Here is a 25,518-nt window from a genome sequence, read left to right on the forward strand (position 1 = left end):
TCTCAAATTTTGCATAGACGTCACTAGGACGTAGTCATGGAGACAGAAATTAATAATAACATAGTTCACGCGGGTGTAACCGCGAGCGGGCCGCTAGTATCTATATATAGCACAGCAATACCAGGCCTTTATTTTTTAAAACATATATATTATCGTACGGTATATAAATTTACCCTACTGTAGAGTTACATTAATTCTTACTCTATAATGTTGTATTCGTTAAAGAATAAAAGTGAGAATTAATACAATTAAAAATATAAAACAAGTTTCTATATAACATTCTGGTAATATACTGTGCCATTCGCAAAATTTATAATTAAATGAAAAAATACATTTGTCATTTTTAATTACTTTATTAATTTATTATAACATTTATTCTTTATTAAAAATAACTTTAGTAACCTAAATTTTTATAATTATTTTTAAAACAATCATGGGTACAATCACAAGCAAGGACTCAAGACGGATCAGTTTCGAGAATAATTTTACTGTACGCCCAGTTCTATTACGAAAAACGAAGGACGGTTATATTGAGAATAATTTAAAAAATGAGGTTTGTTTTTTTAAGTAGTTGAATTGAAAAAAGTAGAAAATGTTTATTGTCACCTCATATTCGTATTTTTTTATTAATTTTTACATATTTATTTTATTATAGAATTTATCTAAGGACTCCGAATTAAAATTATATACAAAAAGTATAGATGAGAGTGAAGATTACTGGGCTGATAGAATAGATTATCTAAAAAATGAACACTATGTAATCAACAAGATTATTGAAAAAGAATATGAGAACACAATTGAACATACAAATAAATTATTTGAATCACCAAAAATCACTGAAGAGAAAATAAAAAAGCTAAAACCTTGCTTCGAGTGGCAAACAAAGGTTTTAATAATTGTTTTTTTTAATTCAACGCTGTATTCAGTATACCTATATAATAGGGTAGGCAGAGGAACTAAAAACCTAGTTTCAAAACACTCCGTTTTCATTTATACACTTCCATTCCTCACTTTCTTTCAAATTCTAGAGACATTGTGTGTTGAGTCTTGGGAATCAAGGACATACTCTGGTTCGTTATCAAAGGGAAGATACGAAAATATTAAATACTAGCGGCCCACTCGCAGTTTCGCCCGCATGCCACCTATAATTATTTTATTATGCTGCATTTGCCATAAGATTGATTGTATACATTAAACATTCAATCATTTTTCATAATTTTGTGAAGGCAAACCACCCACGGGAGTAGCCTATGCTTGCGGCCGTGAACAGAGCGTTGAATTATTGTAATTTTACATTTTCTCGAAAAGTATACTTCCAAATTACATGCTATAAAAGCCAAAGCTTTTCATCATAAAATTTCCTTGATGATGGAATTATTTTCGCTCGTAATTTTCAATATCTTTGTCAAATCAAAAATGTTGAATTATCAACTTGCAATTTTCAAATATTTTCTGTCACAAAAAGTCTTATTGTGACTTTTTTTATAAGAGATAGATACAGGTGTCACGGATTTTATTTTAAAACAAATAAAACTGAATGTTTTTGTAGTACATTGTACTTTTATATACTTATTTAACTATTTCTTCAGCGCACGCGGCTAAAGTAACACGATGGCGTTCCTAATTATTGTAATTCCATTATTTAAGACTAACTAAGAATTAAAGTGTAATGTTATATAGCCTATAGCACTCCTGAAGAATGTAGCTTTCATATAAAACGAACAAAAAGTAAATCCGGCTAGTAGATTCAGAGATCTTATCATTTAAATAAACAAACAAACACAAACTCTTCCGCTTTATTATATTAGTATAGATTTAATTACCTACAGTGGAAATCGAACCCACGACCTGTCCCATATTATAGTCGCATAAAGAAAAAAAAAGAAATATTTCATTTCCTCGAGTGGAGATTGAGCCCAAAATAAGTCGCGTTAACAGTCATACACTTGTACGTGAAAGTACTTAATATAAGTTTAACATGTGTATTTGTCGATAAACTTATTCGATTTCAACTAAAACTTTGAAATAGATGTCAACGTAAAGTGTTGTCCTTGAATCAATGTATGTTCGGTTTAATTTAAAATCTTCACTGTAAGGTAAATGCAGTTCTAAATAACCACCTTCCTCGAGATGGCTTTAATTCTTATTAAGACTGTTTTAAAATGCTTAAGCATATTGATCAATATAATTGATTTTGTGACGAGTCATCATTATTCATTACACTCTACTGATACTAATCAATAAGTAGATGATGGCATGGTGTCAAAATATAATAATCTTTTTTATAGTATTATTTCAAAATTAATTCTTTTTTCCTTATTGAAATTCCACAGATTTTGAAATGTTATGAAGAAAACCCTCGTGAGACTTTGGTTTGTTCTAGTATTGTTGAAGCATTTAAAAACTATGTTTCATTATGTCAACAAGAGTAAATAATACAAAATTGATGCTTTGCTGCAATAAAATTTGAATGAACTTGGACATAAACATATTTGTTTTTTCCCATTTTAACAAATTATCTTGATCAAATGAAAAAATATAGAGTAAACATGTTTCTTTTTTTAATGAAGTTTTTTTTGTTAAATATTCTTACACTAACGTCCATATTATTCTAGTACAAGTGTTTATGTTGTACGCCGAAACTCAATGATCTTTTAACTAAATTAAATGTATTTTAAAATTTTATATTATTTATTTATAGAAAAGAAGTTTCTATACATTGTTTCTTAGTAAACTTAGCCAATTTTTATTAATTTAAATAAATATAATAAAAATAATAAAAACTTTATGATAATTTCCTATAATTTATGATGATTCATGACATTCATATACCTGTTTATCCTGCTATTGTGTATGAAATATTATTCGGTACCGTATCGGTAGCGTTCGGTTCATCAACGTTGTAAATAATCTGTGGTTTTGTCAGTTGTGTTTGAATTGAAACTTAAATTGTGTCAGTCTGTCAGTCAGTATTGTTATTAAAAAATTTAACACAACGAGATGTTGAAATGACCAGACTTTATTCGTTTACAAGTAAAATATAATAACTGCAAAATACAATATGACCTCGAATGATTCAAAACTTTGTGCTAATCATACAATATTAGAAAAAATTAATTCTGACTGTCAAGATGCTTCTACGAACAAGGTGTTTATTATTTAATGAAAATTATCTTAAAAGTATTTTCATATGTTTATTATTTCAATGTTTGTTTTTATTCTGTTCTAGGTTCCAGATATAAATGATTTTGCTATTGTAAAACCGATTAGCCGTGGTGCTTTCGGTAAAGTTTTTCTTGCACATAAAAAAAATAATAAAGAACAAGTGTATGCTATAAAAGTGATGAAAAAATCAGACATGATAAATAAAAATATGGTTGCTCAAGTGGTTACTGAGAGAAATGCACTTGCATTGTCAAGAAGTCCATTTTGTGTGCATTTGTATTATTCCCTTCAATCTGCTTCTTCTGTGTATTTGGTAAAGAAATTCGTTTTTAGAAACTAGTATATGAAACATTATATTTTAAGCGTATTATGATTTATTTTTATTTCATAAAGATACTATTTTTTTAAGGTAATGGAGTATATGGTTGGTGGTGATTTAAAATCATTGCTTGGAGTATATGGATTTTTTGAAGAAGCCATGGCTGTATTCTATATAGCTGAAGTGACATTGGCTTTAGATTATTTACATAAACATAACATTGTTCATAGGGACTTAAAGCCTGACAATATGTTAATTTCTAAAACTGGTCATGTAAAGCTTACAGATTTTGGATTATCTAAAATTGAAATACACAGAGGTAAATTTGTAACATTTACTAAACATTTTTTTACTGAGTATAGTTTAGTTTATCATGCATAAAGTGTGAAGCTTATATAATATCTAGTGTTAAGACTTTCCATTCCCAACTTTCTCTCCAATTTTTGAGACATTACATATTGAGTGGCTGAAGTTCACACTATTTTTTGTTCACACCAAAAATCATTGCTATGCTATTATGGTTAAATGCTGTGCTCAATTTTGTATTTTAATTAAAACCTGTAACTATTTTAGATTTAGAAATTTCTGATTTTGTCAACTGCACTCCCAGTCTCAACATGCGTACACCGGGACAACTGCTCTCGCTAACTTCTCATTTGTCATTTGGTTCTGGAGGTGGAGAAAGTGTACAGAACTCTATCACCGAAACTGAAACTTGTGAGAATCTTCTTGATGAAATTATGGAGACTAGTATGTAAAGCGACAGCATATTAATATTTTTTGAAAACATAACATAACTTGAAAATGTTTAAATTTTTATGTATTTTTAAATATTTTTTATTTATAGTGTGGAATAATACTTTCAAAACGTAAAGAATAGGCAGCATTAACTTACTACTTTGTAATTGTTTTATTATTGAAGAAGTTATTATATTATGTAGGAGTTTCTTTTACATAATCCATAATTCTTTTATATCTCCATAAGTAGCTGGACTGATAAAGATGTAATTTTGTTTGTATATGTTGCACAATGGGTGCCTTATGGATGGCTTAAAAATACAATTAGACTTGATCAGAGATAAGTGGCAGTCGGTTTGTACTGTTATAATCTTTAAACTTTAAGAAATCATGATTAATGAATTCAGAAAAGTTATTCAATTACCTCTGACAAAATGCAACAGTTGTGAGTTTGATTCCCACTGGGAGGAATTGATTATTTTTATTTTCTTCCTCTTAATAGCAAGACAAAGTGATAAGCAGATAGTTATAATAAAATCAATAATAAGTCAAAAATGTTATATTAATTATTTTTAAATATCATTCATATTGTGATGATTTTAGGGTAATCTGCAGGATCGCTAGATTCATAAAAAATATATATTTTCAGCAAGGTTTAAAAGTGTGTTTGGAAATGGTCGTCTCAGTTCACCACTGCTTGACCACTCTCAGTTGTCTGGGATACACCCCTTTATGAGTGCTGAAAGTATAAATTTGGATGATGTTGCTGCAAGTATTTCTTTCTTTATTTTATTTATATAAATATAAGCTTTAACTGAAATAATCGGGAGATTATTTGAAAACAGAAATAATAAATTAGATTTTAATATTCCTATATGCTAAATGATTAATTCTATTTCAGAGTCACGATTCTGGGTCTGAGTCACTAAGTTCCTACCATACATGTGAAAGTTCAAAAAATAGTACAAATACTAAAAGTAACAAATCAACAGATATAAGTACTAATGGCTCGTCCCTTGATTCAAATATTTTTACTGATTCCCAGCATGACCAATCTACATCACCATTATGTAGAGGTCATTCTTTAAAAAGGATACCAAGGTAAAGATATTATTATTACAGTGTTATTTCTTTCTGAAGGCCATTCATGTAACTAAACATGACTGGTTGTGGGTTCGATCCCTCGAGTGGGGATGGAATTAAATATTTATTTAAATTTATATTTCCATTTTCTTCGCTCTGGTGTAGAGGCAAAGAGCAGCGTTAAGCTTCACTAGCATGCAATGCTGAACACAACAGATTCCTTCTGCCTACCATGCTGTATCCGGGATACAGTGTGAAAGTGATTTATTTTATTTATTTATTTATATGCTTATAGCTACACAGAAAACTGAAGTTAAGTTAGTCCATTCCCCACATTTCACATTGTATTTTAGATAACACATTGCAAAATTGTGTCTTAATAAAGAAGCGAAACGAAATGAATTAAAACATAATTATTACCCTACGTTTAGATACAATAAGTCGTGGCGCATGAGCACAAGGGTACAACTGTAATCGCGACGGTTGTCGGTTCGATTCCGACTCGGGAGAATAAAATATTTATTATTTTTATATTCTCGCTCTGATAATGGGAATGAGCTCGGCGGAAAGTGGAGGATGGAGTGTCTTAACACTAGGTTCCCTCTGCTTATCCTGCTATATGTGGGATACAACGTGACGGAGATAAAAAAGAAACAATACCTTTTCAGTTTCCGTGCCAAGAAAAGAAAGAGAATATTAGATTGTGATGGAGACACTCCAACAGGTGTGACTAGTCTTGCTGAATCTAAAGAAAATCACAGCGGTCTCACACAAGAAATCATGGCATTAGAACTAGAAGTCAGTCAAAACACACCAAAACGTATATCTATACATCCTACACCGGAAAGGCGAAAAAATCCACTTAAAGGGGTGCTCAAAAAGAGGTATGTTGTATAGACTTTATAGTTATATTTTTATTTATGCTGCATCTCTCTAATAGCTTCATAGCAGGGAGGATCTATCAAAAAAATGTTATAATGTAATATTTTCAGATGGGTATCACAGAACGATAGTCACCATTTCAACGTAGGTGTGATATTTTCAACACCAGTGGCCGACAAATCGCCCGAGTTGAAAAAGAAGGCCACAAGATTTAATTTGCCCTTTGATGATACAGTTTCAAGCTCCAAAGAAAAATCTTACACATTTGGAAAACACATATCTACAAGCTTAGAAATTTTTCCTACGAGAAGATTGAGCAAAGTAAAGTATTACATATATTTTATCTCTTCTTACCTGCTTAATAACATTTTATATATATGGTATTGGCAGATTACTCAGACTTGACGTCACACTTTGACGTGATTCAGCTTGGTTTTATACTTATAAAATAAAAAACTATTTTTTATTAATATTAAACATTTATGTTCTGCATATTTATATATGATATACTTTGTTAGTATAATATATTTCTCAATTATCTAGAGTTGTTTCTCAAAATCTCACCATGCCTATTATTTCTCTTTCCGCGGTTCTGGTAAGACAAAATGCGTCATTGAATTCCGCTCAAGTTAACCACTTAACTACACTAGATTTCAATTCTCTGTTCTCTCTCTCTCTGTCAAGTTTTGTTTTGCCGCGACTTGTCTTATCTTTTTTAAAATCTTTAGTGAGGAAATGAAAATACTTTCCCCTGAGGGGGAATGAAACCCGTGAACAAAACATTTAAAGTGTCCCTGTGTCGCTACAAATACTTGTATAGTTATCCCTTACATAATCATACAAATTTGTTAACCCAAAGGTTGTCTGGAGGAAATCGTTGAATAGCGATAAGACCGCCTTTAGTGCATCAATTACATGTGTTTTATTATTTCTTTTCTTGTATTTTCTTTATTTAAATGATTGTGTGCAATAAAGTGTCAATAAATAAATTATAATATTTTATAGAGTGAAGACAGTAAATCGCCTACGGACGTGTGCAAGACGCCGCTTGCGACCGCCCACACGCCTTACAGGACACCGAAGAGCGTGAGACGCGGGAACCAAGTGTCCGACCAGAGAATACTCGGCACACCCGATTATCTTGCACCGGAATTGCTATTAAGGTTTTTTCTTTTTTTTTAAATAGTAGGGTGCAGAGTGAGGAGCTCAGAGCATTGTTTGGGACTTAAGGCCCAGTGTAAGTTTAGGCCCCTTTAAATATTAATTAACGCTCGCACCCATCATCGCAATATATATATATAAAAAAAAACTGTAAATTATATTTTATACATACATATATCACAGAAAAAACATAAACTTACATTCCATTCATATCATACAAAGTGAGTGCATACGCCCGCAAATTTAAGTTAGTTAACTTTTATAAGCTGTCATGCTACATTAGATTATAATTTCGATAGGTTTATATTTTTTTATATTATTATGACGATTTTGACGTTGACGTGATTTTTTGTATTATTTGCAGACAAGGCCATGGACCACCTGTGGATTGGTGGGCTCTAGGTGTGTGTCTTTATGAGTTTATGACGGGAGTGCCACCTTTTAATGATGACACACCTCAAGCGGTCTTCAATAATATACTTTCTAGAAGTAAGTAGTTTTGGACAAAAGCACATACTGCTTTTGTTAACATAGAGCACATCTTTTCATATGGCTATAGAATACTTTACATTTTATTATGTCTTGCTTTGCTTGAAGTTATTGTTATATTATAGTTCATTCAATCTTTACATAAGTTGTAGCCTGTGTTATTCTGTAGTATTATAAGATATTTTACTCTAAAATGTTATCTAAATTCCTTCAGTAGTTTTTGAGTCAAAGTGGTACAAACATCCATTTTCATAAACTTTCACGTTTATAAGATTAGTGGGATATAGAAAATCATTATAAAGACAGAAGTTCCCATTCCAGAGATATTTAATATTTTTATTTCCTTGGCATTTTCCTGGGTAAAGAGGGAAAGCGCGGCGTTGAGTTCTGTCGCTTAACACACAATAAAAACCTCTTTAAATGGCACAAAAACCTTAGTCCCTAGAGATCCTAATGAGCTTCCACTGTATGCGCAGACATAGAATGGCCGGAGGCGGACGAAGCGCTATCACCGGAGGCGGTGTCGGCGGTGGAGGCGCTGCTGACAGCGGAGGCGCCCATGCGTCCCGCCGCCGCTGCCGTGCGCGCTATGCCGCTGTTCCGCGCCGTGCGCTGGGACGATCTGCTGGGCGCCGACCCGCCCTTCGTGCCTACCCTCGATGATATTTATGATACTGGATATTTTCAAGGTTACTCTATTAACATATTAAACGCCAAGTTTTCGCCTCCAAAAAGTTAATACATTTTTATGGGTTTTCTTAGCCTCGGCACCAAATCGAAAGAATGGAAATATAATTGTAAATAAATATTTCTTTTCCTCGAGTTCACACTTTGTGCGTCTGCGCTACGACTGGCGTCTGTAAACTATTTTGTTAGAAATGTCAAGAAAAATATTCATTACAAAATTTAATCAAAATCGTGATATATATAAAACTAACACGGAACTCAAGCTCGGAATAGTACTTAAATGTTCATAGTTAACATTTGATTTGCTTAAATGGATTCCTAACTCCCTGGTGTAGGTACTTAGTATGTTATCTCATATATTTAAATATTTATTTTTAACTACCCCGTATTTTATTTTTAAAATAGAAAATGTTGTAAACCTTAAAGTTAATGGAATTATCACATATTAAAATTAATTTTACTCATTTCCAGCTCGTAACATCTTGCAGCATCTCCACGTGTCAAACTTCGATATGTGAAGCGATTAGTAAATAGCGTTTTAGTCAATTACGTGATATTATTATATGTATATCTTAGTTTAATTTTAATATGAATTATGTACCAAATATTAATAATATAATCTTTGTGTATTCAAATACTGTAAAACTGTGGTGTATTCATTCATATTAATTAAAATAAATCACATGATATTTTATTATCGTTTTATTTGATCGCACAAAAAGCCAATTATTTGAGAAATTGAACTCGAATTGGGTTGTTTTTCTCAAAAGAATTAAGCTTATTTGGAGTTTTTCTGTATCCACGGCAAGAAGGCTGTGACGCGCGTGTAGACGCCGGGGTACTGTCCCTTGCCGCAGCCGATGCCCCAAGAGACGATGCCCACTTGCGTCCAGCGACCACCCTCGTTCACCATTAACGGGCCGCCGCTATCGCCCTAGATATTTATTTATATATGTATATGTATATTGTTAGCAAAGTCGTGTAAAAGGGGGTGTAGGTGGAAAACATAATTTAGAAATATAGACGAGAGTTATTAAATTATTTTTACTTCACTATTGGGTACTCACGCTGCAAGAATCCATACTGGCTTTTCCAGCGCAGAGCATGTGATCGACTATACCCCCTGGTGCGGCTGAACCGTATTTTAATCGACATTCACCGTTCGTCCATATTGGAATCGATACTTCTTGTAGGACGGAAGGCTGCGGTCCACCTGGAAATATGAATGCTTAAAACATATCTCACTTGATCAAAAATCAATATACTGAGCTCAACGCCGTATTTCGTTTGCATTGTACGCCCAAAAGAGTAATATCATAGACCCAACATAAAAGGTTATGTTCAACATACGGTTTAAAATATCGTAAACATTCGAAATGTTATGTAAATTTCACAATATATATAAATTTATATATATAAATAATATATTTAAATTAAATATATTATATATATTGTATATAATATATTTAAATATATTATATACAATATATATAATATATTTAAATTTAAGAACGCAGATAAATTAGTAAATGATGATAATATAAAGTAATCGAAAAATAAGAATTAAGTACTGTATACTGACTCTCTCGTAAGCTTCCCCAACCGATGACAGTAGCAGTGAGGCCGGAGTACGCGCGACCGCCGCCCGGCAGACATACTGGCCGGATGTTCTTGGTGAAGGATACCGGCTGGTCCAGCGTAAGAATTGCCACGTCGTTATACTGAAAAATAATAATGTAGTTTAAATAAACTCTCTGTTTAAAAAAAAACGAGTTTTATAAAAGTTTGGATTGATTTACGAGTATAAAGTTAAAATGATTCGAATAATTAATTTATTCAACCATTTTTTTTTTCTTTTTTTTATCTTCACGTTATGTGCGGAATACACAGCAGGGTAGGCAGAGGGAACCTAGTGTTAAGATACTCCGTTCCCCACTTTCCGCCGAATTCTGTAGGCATTGCGTGTTGAGTAACGGAACTCAAAGCTGCGCTTTTGCCTCGACACCAGAGCGAAGAAATGGAAATATAAATTTAAATAAATAAATATTAAATTTCTTCGAGTGGGAATCGTTTACAGTCAAACTTTGTGCCCCTACGCTACGACTGGTCTCTAACCAACAATTTAATATAATTATTAAATAAAAGTACCAAAGTACGCATATCGAAGCCGCGGTGGCGCACAACCCTCTTGATTTTTCTTTCCACGTGTTGTGTCTCACTGTTTGTACGGATGTTGTGGTCACCGAGCCGAGCCGTGAGGCGGGCTACGTCCCACGAGGTCATACTGAAATTATTTTTAACATATATTGATTGAATTTCACGCTGTATCTCGTATGTATGAGTAGAGGAGAAGGCAAAGTGAAGAGGAGGAGGAGGGAAGGAGTATCCACTCCTCTTCACTTTGCGCCGAATTTTGGAAGCGTTACGTGTTTAACAAAATATTAAATAAATATTTAATTTCCTCACTGGGGGAAATGAAATATTGTCCTAACCCACAATGGTTTACAATCTCATACTGAGTTGTAAAAATGCATATACTTAGTGCATTTTTATCTTTTGTACGTTTGAATGATAAATCAATACTAATAGTAGAAGAAAAGTTTACAGATTTTGGTGTGAAAATGAGCAAAGATCAAGACAATAAAATTTTATAATTAAGTATTATATTTATAAGTTTAAAAAATTTTATAAACATATTTCCTTATAATAAATATAATAATATGCTTAAAGTGGAAATCGACCGTTATTTTTACTCTTTCAACGCAAATTCGAGCAGAAAATGTTGTAAAAATGACAATTAGCAAATAAAATTAAAATATCGTACTGTGCAACGCAATGGGCGGCTGACAAGACATGGCTGTCGTCTACCAGCGATGCGCCGCAGAATTGCCTGCCGTTGTTAAACAGCGCGACTATCCAGGGCCATTCGTTCAGATCCGCGTCGTGTCCGCCCACTATACGTTCCTCATCCTTCGACTCGTATGTGCTGCCATATGTCTATATTTAATAAATTTTGATATGAATATGATAGTTTTAGTTTTTTAAGAGTTGGGAATTTAGTGATAAGACACTTTGTTCCCATTGAGATACTTGCGTTCCCCACTTTACGCCGAGTTTTGGAGGCACTGAGTGGTGTTGGCGGAACTCACCTCGCTTTGTCTCGTTATGAGAGCCAGCAAATAAAAATATTAATCATTTCCTCGAATGGGAATCGAACCCACAACCTGCCGCGTTTACAGTCGCACACTAGTTCCCGCGTCCGACTGGACTCAAGTACTATTAGTTAAATTTTAATTTTCATATTCAGAATAAAGTGGATGGATTTTAATACAGAAAATATATTTTAATTTTGCACCAAAAAATATATTTTCATTTAGTAAGTAGGCAAATATAAGAGATTAATTAATAAGACTATGATTTGCTTTATTTAGTCCATACCTGTGGTCCATTTTTGATGCCACATGAGGAATCTGTGCCTGGTGGCGCCGTCGGCTTAGTTGGTTGTGTTGGGTGAATAGGAGGCCAAGTCTATAAACATATTAGTATACCAAATATAATAATGGTATTTTACTATATTATTCATTTACTATACTAATTATTCAAACCATGCGTTCAAAAAATGCTGCTGAGTTACAGAACACCGTTACGCTTGACCTTAGTAAGGAAATGGAGAGAATAATTCATTCCCTCGAGTGAGTATCGAACCCGCAACGGTTGCGCTTGCAATCAGCCACTGTGCCGAGATGGCATTTGATCATTTGTTCATTATTAATTAAGTTGCCACACGTTGGAAATATTAACACAAAATATAAGTGAGTTAAGTGGCCATACTATCAAAATATATATTAGTACAAGCACTACATAACAAGTAGTTACTAGTACCTGTTTCATAAATATATGTAGGTATGTGTCTACAAAAAAATGTAACTAGATATGTATGTATATGTTTTCTTCGGTAAAAACTCAAATGAGCAAATAAAAATATTTAATTAAATGTCAAATGTACCTGCTTAGTAGTGCTGACTGGAGGCTTTGTTCCCCATGTGGTAGTTGGAGGCGTGTTTGAAGGTCCCTCAACAGGTTTTGGGCTTGTTACACCTGCGACTAGGAATAAAACGGTTTTTTTTTAATAAAAATAAAAAAGGTTTTTTTTTATAAAAATATATTAACAAAAAAACAAAAAATATCTCCGCAGATCTTACTCAATGATGGTGGATGAGTAGGCGCTGTATGGTCTGGTGGATGTGTTGGTATCGGCGGTAACGTTGGCGGCCATTGCGCTGGTATCTGACGATAAAAGTTGGTGTACCATTGTGGCAAGCCCGCAGGGATTTGTAATCTGTTATAAAAATATGCATTTCTTATCTATTCAATTATTATTTATTAATATTTTCATTTCTCCGCTCTGACAACAATGCAAAAGCCCGGCGTTGAGTTCCGCCACTCAACATGCAATGCCTCGAAAAGTCGGCGGAAAATGTGGAACGGATCCTTCTGCCTACCTTGTTGTGTGGAGTATAGCGTGAAGCTGATTTTAACGTCTTCTAAATTTGTTGTTTATTGATAATTATTAGCGACTAATGATAACTTTTTTGTTTAGTTGATACTATTTTAATTATACCTAACCACGACAGTTTATGTAATTAATACTCATACAAAATGCTAACTTAGTTAATGGCACCGGGAATGATGGTGACTGCCGTCGGTAGCGTAGAACGGCCGGGTCTATACAGCACACGCCTAAAACCTATAAATTAATAAATATCAACAATTTACAAAAAATATATATGCATGGATATAATTCGTCAGTGTACTTCAGCTTCATCCTTAAAATCGAGTGATATTAATATCTTTTATTATTTTCATTAACTGCTCTAATACATTAGTAACAAAAGTACATAAATAGAATTAAGGTTTATATGATTATAGGATTTATGTAAAAAAATAATTAATTTCATATAAAAAAATATTTTTAGCACAAATATAAATAGAGTAAATATGAATAAGTTCTTTACATATAAGCATGAATCGTAATAATACATTCATTAATCTCTACATTACAAGACGGTATGCAAAGTTTCCTAGGAGCCGCTCGGTTCAGTATCCTCACAAGGCAAACAAGCTACAAGTTACTAAGGGAAACATTCAATACACTTTTTTTTATAACTAGTTAAAAAACTGGAACTTGTCACATCAGGTTGATATATCGAAGATGTAATTATTTTTATCGCAGACTATTTTATTTTTTTTAGTAAAAAACCGACAGCAAGAAGTATAATTTTCTAAATAGTGCAAAAAAGTCATCACGTTTATTCATCATTTTGACTATTCCGCTTCCTTCCAGACCGCATTTTTTCTTTTTATACGGAAATTTTGACACAAAAAAAAATAAAAAAATTAGGTAAGTCAAGAAGTACTTGAAACAATTTCTTTTGTTGTGATCTAAATATTTTTGAAGTCCGTATCTTCATTCGACATATTTAAAAGGTTTCGTTTCCCAGTCTAACTACCGATCATGAAATGTCTCCGGAAATAGGTGACTAGTCGTGGTCGTTCTGAATTTAGCTGTACCAGATTTAGTTTTAGGATTGTTCTTACTTTTGATTATTTTCTTCCTTCCTTTGACAAGAAAATATTTTTGCTTATACAGTTTTTGCAATTAAATATTATAGTTTGGATTAAAATTCTACTTTTTAAAATGTGGTTGAAATCATTTTCATTGAAGTCTATAGAATGTAACAGTATGTTTTTATTGCAGTGCATTATTCTCAGTACTTGAGCTTTACAACAGACTTAGTGTGGGGACAGTTCATCAAATTAAGTATTTCAAAAATTGAACTTGCTTATAAAATACAATACAGTAGTCTCAAGTAACATACCTATTAGTGAACAGTTTCCCTATTTCATGATGAAATCACCACAATTTCTTTAAGCGCTCTATAATATCATAAGCTGTGTAAATCGAGCAATTTTTCATTAAAGGCAAATAAATACACAAATAAAAACTTGTCCATACATAATGAAGTCGATATCAAAAACAGGCTCCAATTGAATGCATAAGATAATTCAAGCGATAGGTATGTATAATTTTGAATCACATTGGCGTAGTAAAATTTTAAATGTATTATCTTTTCTCACTGTCAGAAAATAGAAGAAAGAGAGAAGAGAATATTGCTCCTTACTTGTTGATTGTCATATGTGAAATAGCAGTAATTATATGGAACTCTCTCCCCTTCTTCAGGATTGTACTGTCTGTAACGAGGATAACATTTTCGAAAGCTCGTGCATATCCCTCTCTCGCCGGTTTCTCTCTGGCACTCGTCACTCTAATTAAAATATGAAATTAAAACTTTTATTCCACTTTGACACTAGAACTCTACTTCGAATTTCTAAGCTTTAAAGTGCCAATACAGTTTTCTATCATTATCAGCTGCTAAGATTAATAACTTATCTATATAGTAAATTAATTTTATTGAAGAAATAAATTTAAAAATATAATATAAATAATCTTAAGTAATTGGTCTCAAAACAACGTGGGTTATAATAAAAATGAAACTATCTTTGAGGATAAAAATAGACTTACTTGTCTAGATTGTAACACTAGTTGTTTTCCATTTTCTTGAGTGCTGTTCGATTCGCGTTTTACTCGTTCGTTGTTCACTGCAATAAGGCACAAAACAAATCCATTACATTCCTCTTTTTCTTATTTTAAAAACACCTATAATAAAGTCGGTGGCGTAGCGAGCTTTACTCGCGCCCGGGGCAAAATACTTTTACAGCGCCCCCCAGGCTAACACTATATAATTTCATATGTATGTTTAAATAGTTCTGAGGACTATTTGGCGCCCCTTGCCTCCCCCTCCCCCACTACGCTACTGACAAAAGTGTCAAGGAAAATAAGAATTATTCATTATTCGTCATTCATAATTGTTATATTACTTTACAAAATATAAAAATAATAAGAGGCCAGTCGTGGCGCAGCCACACAATCGTGGCCTGGTGGAGGTAGATTCCTAGAGTGAACTCTAGGAAATAAAATACTTAATATTTTTTAGCTCTGATGTCGAGACAAAGAGATGACAGATGCGTGTTGACTTTAACAAAAGCTACTACATATTCTTTTAAAAGAAATATTACATAAAATATACATGCAATAGAAGCTACATATTTCAAAGTACCAATAAAGTTTTTTTTATAGATTTTTTTTAATTGAATTTGAATTTAATTCAGCAAACAATAATGTAAAGTAATTTTTCTGATTATAATGTAGTTATGTATAAAAAGCCAAGCCAAGATGCCAAGTTTCTAGATGCAGACTAATATTTTATGGAGAAACTTGAGTTGAATACAAGCACTCTATTTATTTTTTTTAAAGTTTAAACAATAATGAATATAATAATAATAATGAAAATGATCAACTTACAACTGTCCAACTGTACCATCCATGTGAATATCGACATATATTTAAAATAAGTAAGCATATAGCATTTTTCAAAAATAATTAACGCCATTATCGCACCGTCTTTTTTAAAACAGGTATTGCTATATAAATAGGTATATAAATAGATATAGAGTTAAATAGTAATTGAAGGAGAGGTTATATATAACATTTAGTTAGTTTCGATTTTTTTATAATAATAGATGATAAAATTATCTAGGTATATTATATCAAATATTAACGCCACGCTATGTACATTAGAGCGAGAATTGTTTGTGCAACAAATTGGCATATTTAATGTTATATCACATAATTATTACCTACTAATTTGCTCTCTCTTTCTTCTGCTCTTGAATTGATTAAAATTTTTTTGGAAATCATATAAACAATTGAACGTAGCCAGATATGAACCCGTCCAGAGGCGGGTCTCTAGGTTCTATTTCGCTAATATGAATCTAGATCGTAAGTACACAATGGTAAAGGGAAAGAAGTTTTTATTGCAGGATTATTGACGACATAATTATTAGGTAAATGTAACCTTTATATCGACGGATCTTAATAATAAATTTTTACTTGTATGTCAAGGTAACTTCTGCTTGATCTATTTAAATATCATTTTATTGATTGTATTATTGTTTTATTGCATATTTTACACTTAATATGATGAAACATGATGAAATTAAATACAAATATTTCTATAAGACATTATTAGGACGTTTGTTTTGGTTTACACACGTGTTAGTGAAAATATCTCTTTTTAGTGGTGAAACTCCTTATTTACTTAGTGGAAACATTATATAATAATGTAAATAGATCCATACTAATAAGGTGATTGGTAATAGTAAGTAGTTGTGCTGTTTTATAGTTTAGATTAGTTTTAGTTTATAGTTAGGTTATTTTATTTTAAGATGGATCCTGATCCTCCACCTGACCCCCCTGATCCTGGGGGGGGTTATGTAAATTCCACAGTTCAAGCTGTAAATAGAAAAAGGCAAGGTGAGGAAACATCCTCAAACCAGGATATAGTTAAAAAAACTATAATAGACCCATCCACCGCTACTCCTTCCATCCAAAATGTATGGACCCACCCTGCCATGTCCGAAGCCCCAAAATCCTATATTAGTACGGATAAAGGTCCCTTTATTGTGTATGTGTCAAGGGAATCTCCTGACCCATCTGCAGGGACCTCTATAAGAGCTATTAAATTTGGTCAATTTCTCCATACAAATAAAATTAGTGATATAGTTAATGATGGAGTTAAAAATGTTGGTCGCAATAAAATCAGTGTCCAATTTACGTCTGCTGATGCAGCGAATAGATTTTTGGCTAATCCTGTTCTTAGTCTATGTAAATATGTTTGTGTAATCCCGACATTTAATATTACAAGAATGGGTATTGTAAAAGGAATTCCCGTTGAATGGTCTTTGGAAGAGTTTGTTGGCTCACTGATATTCCCTACTGCATGCGGAGAAGTTATAAAAGCAAGACGAATGAACCGGAAGAATGTAAGTGAGGGTGTAGTTACATGGGTCCCAACTCAAACTGTTGTAATTACTATACGTGGTCAACAATTGCCTGAAAGAGTATTCTCCTATAAATCTGTCCTTAATATTGAACTGTATAAATATCCTACAATCCAGTGCCTTAATTGCTGTCGTTTTGGTCATGTTAAGTCACAGTGTAGGTCAAAGCCAAGGTGCTATAGGTGTTCCCAGTCTCATACTGGTGACGCATGTGACATCCGGCAGGAAAATTCAACCTGCATCCATTGCACAGCGAAACATTTTGCAACTGAAAAAGGGTGCCCTGAGTATGTAAGACAACAGAACATTAAGTCGGTTATGTCGCAAGAGTGTATTTCCTATATGGAAGCATCCTCTCGGTTTCCATCTGTCCAACGTTCCTATGCTGATGTTGCTAAGGAAATGTTTTCACCTCCTGTTTTCACAAACTCCCAATCCCAACAAAGCAGACCTGCTGCTTCTTCCCCTAAATCTTATTCTAAAACAGTTTTCCAAGCTCCCCGTCCCCACGCTCCTATGGCAAAGGGATACAATAGACAAGCTCACCAGTCCATTATTAGCAATTGTTCCTCATCCCTTCCTAATGGTTGTGCACTTAGTCAAGGTTCTGACAGTTCAGCAGAATCTACAAAGGATCTGTTAATTGCTTTGACTGACACTCTTGTGAGCATAATCTCAACTGCTGATGAACTTCCTTTACCGTCCTACGTTGCCCAAAACCTACTCAAAATCTTTAAAATCCTTCACAATGGCTCCACTATCCTTCCTACAGTGGAATAGTAAAAGTATTCGTGCTAAAAAGCATGAATTACTTTATATTATTTCTCTGCATAATCCTGTCATTATTGCCCTCTCAGAAACGTGGCTGGTGCCTGACTCCCGATTCAGGGTGCCAGGTTTCGCCTGTTTGAGGGAGGACAGAAATGACGGGTATGGAGGTAGTGCTATCCTCATCCAGCACTCTTCTCCATATTCCCGTATTCCTCTCCCTTCTCATAGTCAACAGTTGAATGCTGTTGCTGTGAGGACCCTTGGTATTTCCTTCCTTTCTGTTTACATCCCTCATCCTTCCCCTTCCATCTTTCTAGAGCTTAAGTCTATTATCTCTTCGCTTCCCAGCCCTGTGGTGGTCCTGGGTGATTTTAACACCCATCACACTTTGTGGGGGTGTTACTACTGTGATGGATTTTCGCCTTGGTTGTTGGACATGATTGATGATGTGGATCTCTGCATTCTCAATGATGGATCACCGACTCGTAGGGTTAATCCAAATCAGAACCCTAGGTCTGCTATTGATCTTTCCTTATCTTCTCCTTCTCTTGCTTCCCAACTATCATGGTCTGTACTTCCATCTACCCATGGTAGTGATCATTTCCCGATTTTGCTGTCCTTAAATAATAGACTTCCTTCCACTCCTAGTCCTTCCCTTCCCCATAGATTTAATTTAAAAAAGGCCAACTGGAACGAGTACGCCGACTCTGTGGATTGCATGTTGTGCAATCTTTCTGAGTCTGGTAATTATGAGAGTATCTTTGTTTACTATGAAGGGTTTGTCTCTGCTATTATGTCTGCTGCTGACCTACATATCCCCAAATACCGCTCCATTCAGAATTGGATGCATTTCAATCCCTGGTGGGATCAGGAATGCTCTGATTCTGTCCTTCGGCGAACATCTGCCGAGGAGTCATACGCAGCCTGTATGACTATGGAAAATTTTATCGACTACAGACGCAAGGATGCGAAGTTTAGAAATTGCATTTGGAAAAGGAAAAAACGTGGTTGGATAAGTTTGTGTGAATCCCTTAGTCCTCGTTCCTCTCCTTCCCTTGTTTGGACAAATGTTAAGAGATTTCGCCGATCTCTTAACAATGTCAGCAGTCCCAATTCCAATAATCCTTCTGTTTGGCTCAACGATTTTGCAAACAAATTGGCTCCTCCTTTTGTCCCATCCCAAGATTTATTTATATCCACGCCGGTTGAATCTTCGGAGGAAATGGATCTTCCTTTTTCCTTTGAAGAACTTAAAAACGTCTTAACGGATTTAAAGGATACCAGTCCAGGTGAGGATGGTATTTCTTACTCCTTTATTACAAAATTAAATGATAAATCTAAACACCATTTTCTAAACATGATAAATAAAATATTTCAATCAGGCAATATACCCAACTCATGGAAGTCCCAAATTGTTATCCCTATCCTCAAACCTGGAAAATGTCCTTCAGATTTTAATTCCTATAGACCCATTGCCCTGGCATCTACTATATCTAAGATTGTTGAACGGCTTTTGAAAAATCGACTGGAATGGATAGTGGAAAGTAGGAATATCTTAGCGCCCTCTCAGTTTGGCTTTAGAAAGGGGCTAAGTACTATTGATAGTCTCAGTATTCTTACTACAGATATTCGACGAGCCTTTGCCAAAGGAGAGTATTTGGTTGGTGTCTTTTTAGATGTCGCATCTGCATATGATAATGTTCTTCTTCCGGTGCTCAGGCAGAAATTGCGTCAGCTGAGTATTCCGCCGAGGATGTCCCATTACATATGTAATCTGCTGACCGGGAGATCGGTATCTGTAAGACATCCGCTTCTTACTATACCTTCCAGACTTGTCTGGAAAGGTCTTCCTCAAGGTTCAGCTCTTAGTCCGCTGTTGTATAACGTATACACACATGACCTTGAATTATCTGTTAATAATTTCTGTAACATCCTTCAGTATGCTGATGACATCGTCCTCTATTACAGCTCAAATTCTATGGAGGACATAACTTTTCGCTTAAATACTGCCTTGCACTATCTTAACCAGTGGCTCTCTGAGCATGGCCTGGCATTGTCGGTAGCTAAATGTCAAGCGGTCGTGTTTACAAAAAAGAGAGTAATTCCAAATTTTCAAATTTTGTGTGATAATATTCCCATTCATCTAACAGAAAACGTCAAATTTTTAGGCATAATACTTGATAAGCGATTGAACGGAGTTGCTCATGCTGAATATCTCAGCAGGAAATGTGAAAAAGGCATTAATGCTTTGAGAGCTGTGTCTGGTGTGTGGTGGGGCGCACACCCTTATACTCAAAAACTGCTGTACAATGCTATAATTCGCAGTCATATTGACTATGGATTATTTGTGTTAGACCCCTTTAATAAATTACCTACTGAAAAATTAAACCGAATACAATATAAATGTCTTCGGATTATCCTAGGTGCGATGAAGTCTACTCCTACCAATGCATTGCAGGTGGAGTGTGTAGATCCTCCACTTCCTATCCGCCGACAATTCCTTTCCGATCGATTTGTGAGTAAAATGTTGCAGCTGTCTTCCCATCCTCTACGGTCTAAGCTATCTAAGCTAGCTGATCTCATTCCTCAAGGCAAACCTTTACCATACCTGCTTGATAGCTTCCTTAGACTTACCTCTCTTCCTAATCCTTTGACTTGTTTTCCTTCTAATCCACTATTCCTTACACCGTATAACGCCCTAGTTCATTCTCCTTGTATCGTCACAAATCTTGGCCTAACCAAGGGAGATCCTGGCACCAACACAAAATTTCAATCCATAGTAAATGAAAATTTTTCAAATCACATCCTCATCTTTACAGATGCATCAAAGCTTTCAAAAGAAAGCTGTGTTGGTGCAGCTTGCTGGATACCAAAATTCAAAATTATATTACAATTTAAATGCCCTCCCGAATCATCTGTGTTCACAGGCGAGGCTGTTGCTTTGTTAGAAGCAGTCCTGTTTACACATTCCCACAATTTTAAACAGACAGTTATTTTTACTGACTCACTAAGCTGCTTAATGGCCTTAAAGGGAAGCCCATTTTATAGTAGATTGAGATCTTCAATTGTTTTAAGGATTCGTAAAGAATTGTACTCTTGTCATCTAAAGGGTTTGGATGTTACTTTGGTGTGGATTCCAGGACATTCTGGAATCAGTGGGAATGAATCTGCAGACTCCTGCGCTAAATCAGCTATTCAGTGTGGCACATTAGACCATTTCTCCAATTCCGCCCAAGATCTGATGTCCCTTGCGGATATTCATCTGCATAAGTCCTGGAATAATTCCTGGAGTGAGTCAAAATCCCATAAAGGTAAGTATTACGCCCTTATTCAACCTGATATTCCTAGGCGACCTTGGTTTTATTCTCAAAGGTTTATTGAACGGAGGATTATTACAACAATCTGTCGCTTACGTCTTGGGCATGCTTCTACTCCTGTACATCTAGCTAAGATCAGGGTCAGGGACCACTCTCTGTGTGAATGTGGCCTGGACGACGGCTCCCCTTCCCACATCCTTTTCTCTTGTCCTAAGTTAACTCGTCCCTTATATGATGTCCTCCCTCATAAAGTCCCTCGTCCTTTAAATGTTCAGTGTTTGTTAATGTTTGTGTTTAGTCCTTTATGTAAATTTTTATGTAAATATATTAAACTTAACAAAATAAAACTTTAAATTAACCCCCATGTAAAATATTATTTATTACTAATCTAATGTGTTGTGTATATATTGTAAATTTGTGTTTGTTTTGTTTTAGGTGAAGGCTGTACTAACACAGGATCTCTTTTTTTACATGTATTCTATAATTATGTATATTTATCTTTTTTATTACCGGTTAATTTCCTTCGTGTGTTTTCCATACAACGTGACATTGGCGAAATGAATTGTGCTCAACTGGCACGCTCGAAACGCCATATTTCGAGAAATCAAATCAAGACATTATTACATGAGGCGGTCATGGTGCAGCAGAAGCACAGCGTAAATGTTGTAGATTCAATTCTCACTTGAAGGAATAACAAGGAATGACAAGACGGTGAGTTCCGCCACTTAACTCAAGCGACAAAAAAATCGGAGTTTTCATTTCATTTTGGTTGTTAATCCTAATCTAATTCATTAAATACTTTATATGTACATGTGTATATCAGAGGCATTATTGTCTAGATTCGTTCAATAACAAAATTCGGGATTAAATGAATACTTTAATACATAATAATATTTTATCCAAAAATTAATTCATTTTTTTGGTTTTCCTTGTAATAGCACCTACAGTGAGTAATAAGCCTTATTTATTATTCAGTTAACGTCGAAAAAGCATCAATCCCAACGTGCAAACATGTTATTTTGTGACGATGGGTACATAACGGTGTTCGATCAGTATCAACGTACTGGAATTTGATTTGATTTTAATGGTATGAACGGTAAGCTTGGATGTGAATAATTTTGTGTACCTACCTATAAATAAATACTTATCAGATGCAATGAGAAATATAGCCTATTCTTTTATTTTATAAACAGATGTCTTTATTTCTAGAACAGATCTCTTTATTTCTGTTTTTTTTTCTGAATATCACGCAATGTCTCGATTTCTGGTGAAAAGTAGAGAACGCAGTGTCTTAATTCTAGGTTTTTTCTGCTTGTTCACTGTAAGAAATAATTTAAAATAAAAAATATATGTAAATTCACGTTAAAATTGTTGTTATATAGATAATATCTATTGTTGTTATTATTATATACATGTTATTGTTATATACTGTAGAGCCCAGTCGTGGCGCAGTCGCGAGTACAGGTTGTGGGTTCGATCCCCACTCGAGAAAATCAAATATTTGTTGAAATTTATATTTTCATTCCTTAGGTATGGTGTTGAGACAAAGCGCGGCGTTGAGCTCCGCTATTTAGCACGCAATGCTTCCAGGATTCGGCGGTAAGTGTCTCTATCTAGGTTCCCTCTGCCTACCTTGCTGTCGGCGGGATACAGCGTGAAGTTCAACTTTCAACTTCACGCTGTAAAGTAAACTTTAAAGTCTAATCTATCCATCGACTGAATAAGTATAATGTAAGTAAGTATTCAATATTTTTTGTAAACAAGGTCAAAATTACAAATGATCTTAATTACCTAATTGAAAACAAGACATGATTCACCACATCTCTATTTTTTATTGAAAAAAAAGAGAGACAGGTGATGAGGTGACACACAAGTGATGATCACTCACAGGTTAACAAACTTTGAAGATATAAATAATTTCTTAAAAATTTGAGGTGCGATAAATCCATATTGTGCCTAAAAGTTAATTATTATGATACGATTTTTTGTTTTTACGATTGAGATTAAAGCTTACCTGTTGTTTTTTCACGCAATAACCAAGAGTATCTTTTTAAGGTATTTTTTACCACGTAACCCAAACTAATCTTTCTTAGTTCTTAGATTTGTAAATAGTAGATTATAACAATTACGAATTTAATAATTAATTTAAATGATAAACGCAATTTTATTCTATTTATTTTTATTTAAACAAGAACGTGAAGGTAATAATAGTCCTTTTATCATAAACTTTATATTGTAATAAAACATTGACTGATTTTTTTGCACTTAAGAACCATTAAATTTATTTATAACATTTTATTGATTTATATTTTATTATTAGTACCTTAATTGATTGACAAAGATAAGCACGTAAAAAAAGAAGATTATTTATTTACTAGACACACCTTTTTGTTAAATAATCATAAACAAATAAAGTAGGAATACATAATTACTACCGTACTTCATTACCATTACCAAAACGCTACATTAAGATTAAGACGACTTTTATTGTTATGCTATCTAATACACTGATTCATAAATGCCAAACCATTATATTTGACTATCTCTATCAATTACCGGCTTAGCATTTAAAAATGTCGCATGTAATTATATTGAATTTCAATTCACTGTCAATAAAAACAATTTATTATTATCGGGATTCCGGGTTCAGTACGATGGTAGGAAATGTCAACAGCGTCACAACGTTCTTCTAGTTCTAACGAATGGCGTCGATGCGAGCAAAAAATGTAACAAGCTTTAGAGGCAACGGGTTGAGGACAATGAGTGATTGATAATGACGGGTGCGCGTGGGAGAAGGAGCATTTGCATTGAATTGATACGCAGCCTCTTCCGAATAATGACCCACGTGTGTTAAATATGTAAATGATGTACTAAACTTTTTCATTTATCTCCTCATATTTTTAGGTAAATTAGTTTCTCTCTCTAGCCTCAAATGTAGAGTGTGTTATAATTTATTTTCAATATTATTTTTATATACACAACTAAAATAGTTATAGAAAATAATATTAATAACGTATATTTTTATATTGAATCTCGAAGTAAAGAAAAATAAATTAAAATTATAAAAATAAAATACGCATATTAAAATAATTATACAAAAAAAACATTGGCAATATTTTTTTAATCTATGCTATTTTAATGACATTAAACTTACCGTTAATAAACACGGCATCATCAGTGCTGTACACTTCATTTTTTTCTGCAAGTCCAGTCCCAAGTACATCTGCGAAAACAATCCTGAAGCCGACAAGTACATTTACAAACAAAATCCCATATTTATAATTTGATTTTAATATCATTTTATGTAATTAATAAGAAATGCATTCACTGTAAACAAAAAAAAAGCGCCTTAATTCGCGAACACGTTCCGAGGATGTGCGACCGACAAGGAGTCACTTCGCAAAATGCTTTGGCTACCTGATCTTGCGCCTTTATAATATTTTTACACTGTCGCTCTACATTAGGTTGGAAGATAACACAGCTTTTTCTCTTTTTGTTATTAAACTGACATTTACTGTGCGATACAAAACGTTTTATATCATTATGTCGAGATTTTTGTATAATAAATATTAAGTGCTGTCTTCAATGTTAACTCCTTATTAGTAAATACAATACACTCATTTTACTATACCTACAACAAAGTAATATTTTCCAATATCATTGGATCAATGAACCATAATTTTATTGTGAGGGCATAAATATTACTTATTCTGTACAGCGCGGCGTATTAAATCGAGATACTCGTAAACGTAATTTAGGAACATTAAGAAATTATTATTTTTAAGAATAAATGTTATTAATGTAAAGGTACGATAAAATATTTATGTTTGTAAGGAATAATGTGCGTATTTTAATTTGATTGAAATTACGAATTCAAGTCGGATTGTTGAGTGGAATCACGTTTTGTCTCACTTTGGAGTGAAAATGAGAAAATGAAAATAATTT

General features: G+C 33.7%; 3 protein-coding genes across 5 annotated transcripts; 2 read left to right on the top strand and 1 right to left on the bottom strand.

Annotated features, from left to right (window-relative positions):
• Positions 1-412: 412 nt before the first annotated feature.
• On the top strand, positions 413-2,473 carry LOC146535720 (uncharacterized). Its single transcript, XM_085191935.1, has 3 exons — positions 413-553; positions 656-886; positions 2,334-2,473. The coding sequence occupies exons 1-3, from the start codon at positions 434-436 to the stop codon at positions 2,430-2,432; spliced, it is 450 nt and encodes a 149-aa protein (XP_085048061.1). The 5' UTR covers positions 413-433; the 3' UTR covers positions 2,433-2,473.
• Positions 2,474-2,916: 443 nt separating this feature from the next.
• On the top strand, positions 2,917-9,218 carry gwl (serine/threonine-protein kinase greatwall). 2 transcript variants are annotated; one of them, XM_085191425.1, is made up of 12 exons: positions 2,917-3,148; positions 3,230-3,478; positions 3,575-3,803; positions 4,058-4,234; positions 4,872-4,990; positions 5,124-5,323; positions 5,974-6,189; positions 6,298-6,508; positions 7,193-7,350; positions 7,713-7,837; positions 8,314-8,526; positions 8,996-9,218. In XM_085191425.1, exons 1-12 carry the CDS (start codon positions 3,062-3,064, stop codon positions 9,040-9,042), a joined length of 2,031 nt encoding a protein of 676 aa, XP_085047551.1. In that variant the 5' UTR covers positions 2,917-3,061; the 3' UTR covers positions 9,043-9,218. The 2 variants fall into 2 exon arrangements, with proteins under 2 accessions (XP_085047551.1, XP_085047552.1); XM_085191426.1 differs by having other exon boundaries at positions 4,058-4,201.
• On the bottom strand, positions 9,212-24,981 carry LOC146535722 (trypsin-1-like). 2 transcript variants are annotated; one of them, XM_085191427.1, is made up of 12 exons: positions 24,728-24,981; positions 15,108-15,184; positions 14,707-14,850; positions 13,192-13,271; positions 12,727-12,863; positions 12,531-12,628; positions 11,963-12,052; positions 11,349-11,521; positions 10,673-10,808; positions 10,107-10,245; positions 9,592-9,737; positions 9,212-9,458 (listed from the first exon to the last, which is right to left on the bottom strand). In XM_085191427.1, exons 1-12 carry the CDS (start codon positions 24,870-24,872, stop codon positions 9,303-9,305), a joined length of 1,521 nt encoding a protein of 506 aa, XP_085047553.1. In that variant the 5' UTR covers positions 24,873-24,981; the 3' UTR covers positions 9,212-9,302. The 2 variants fall into 2 exon arrangements, with proteins under 2 accessions (XP_085047553.1, XP_085047554.1); XM_085191428.1 differs by lacking the exon at positions 14,707-14,850.
• Between the last annotated feature and the right edge of the window lie 537 nt (positions 24,982-25,518).

Source organism: Heliconius melpomene, chromosome 10 (assembly GCF_056956725.1).
Source record: "Heliconius melpomene rosina isolate 202511_hmr_F chromosome 10, ASM5695672v1, whole genome shotgun sequence".
Taxonomy (NCBI): Eukaryota; Metazoa; Arthropoda; class Insecta; order Lepidoptera; family Nymphalidae; genus Heliconius; species Heliconius melpomene.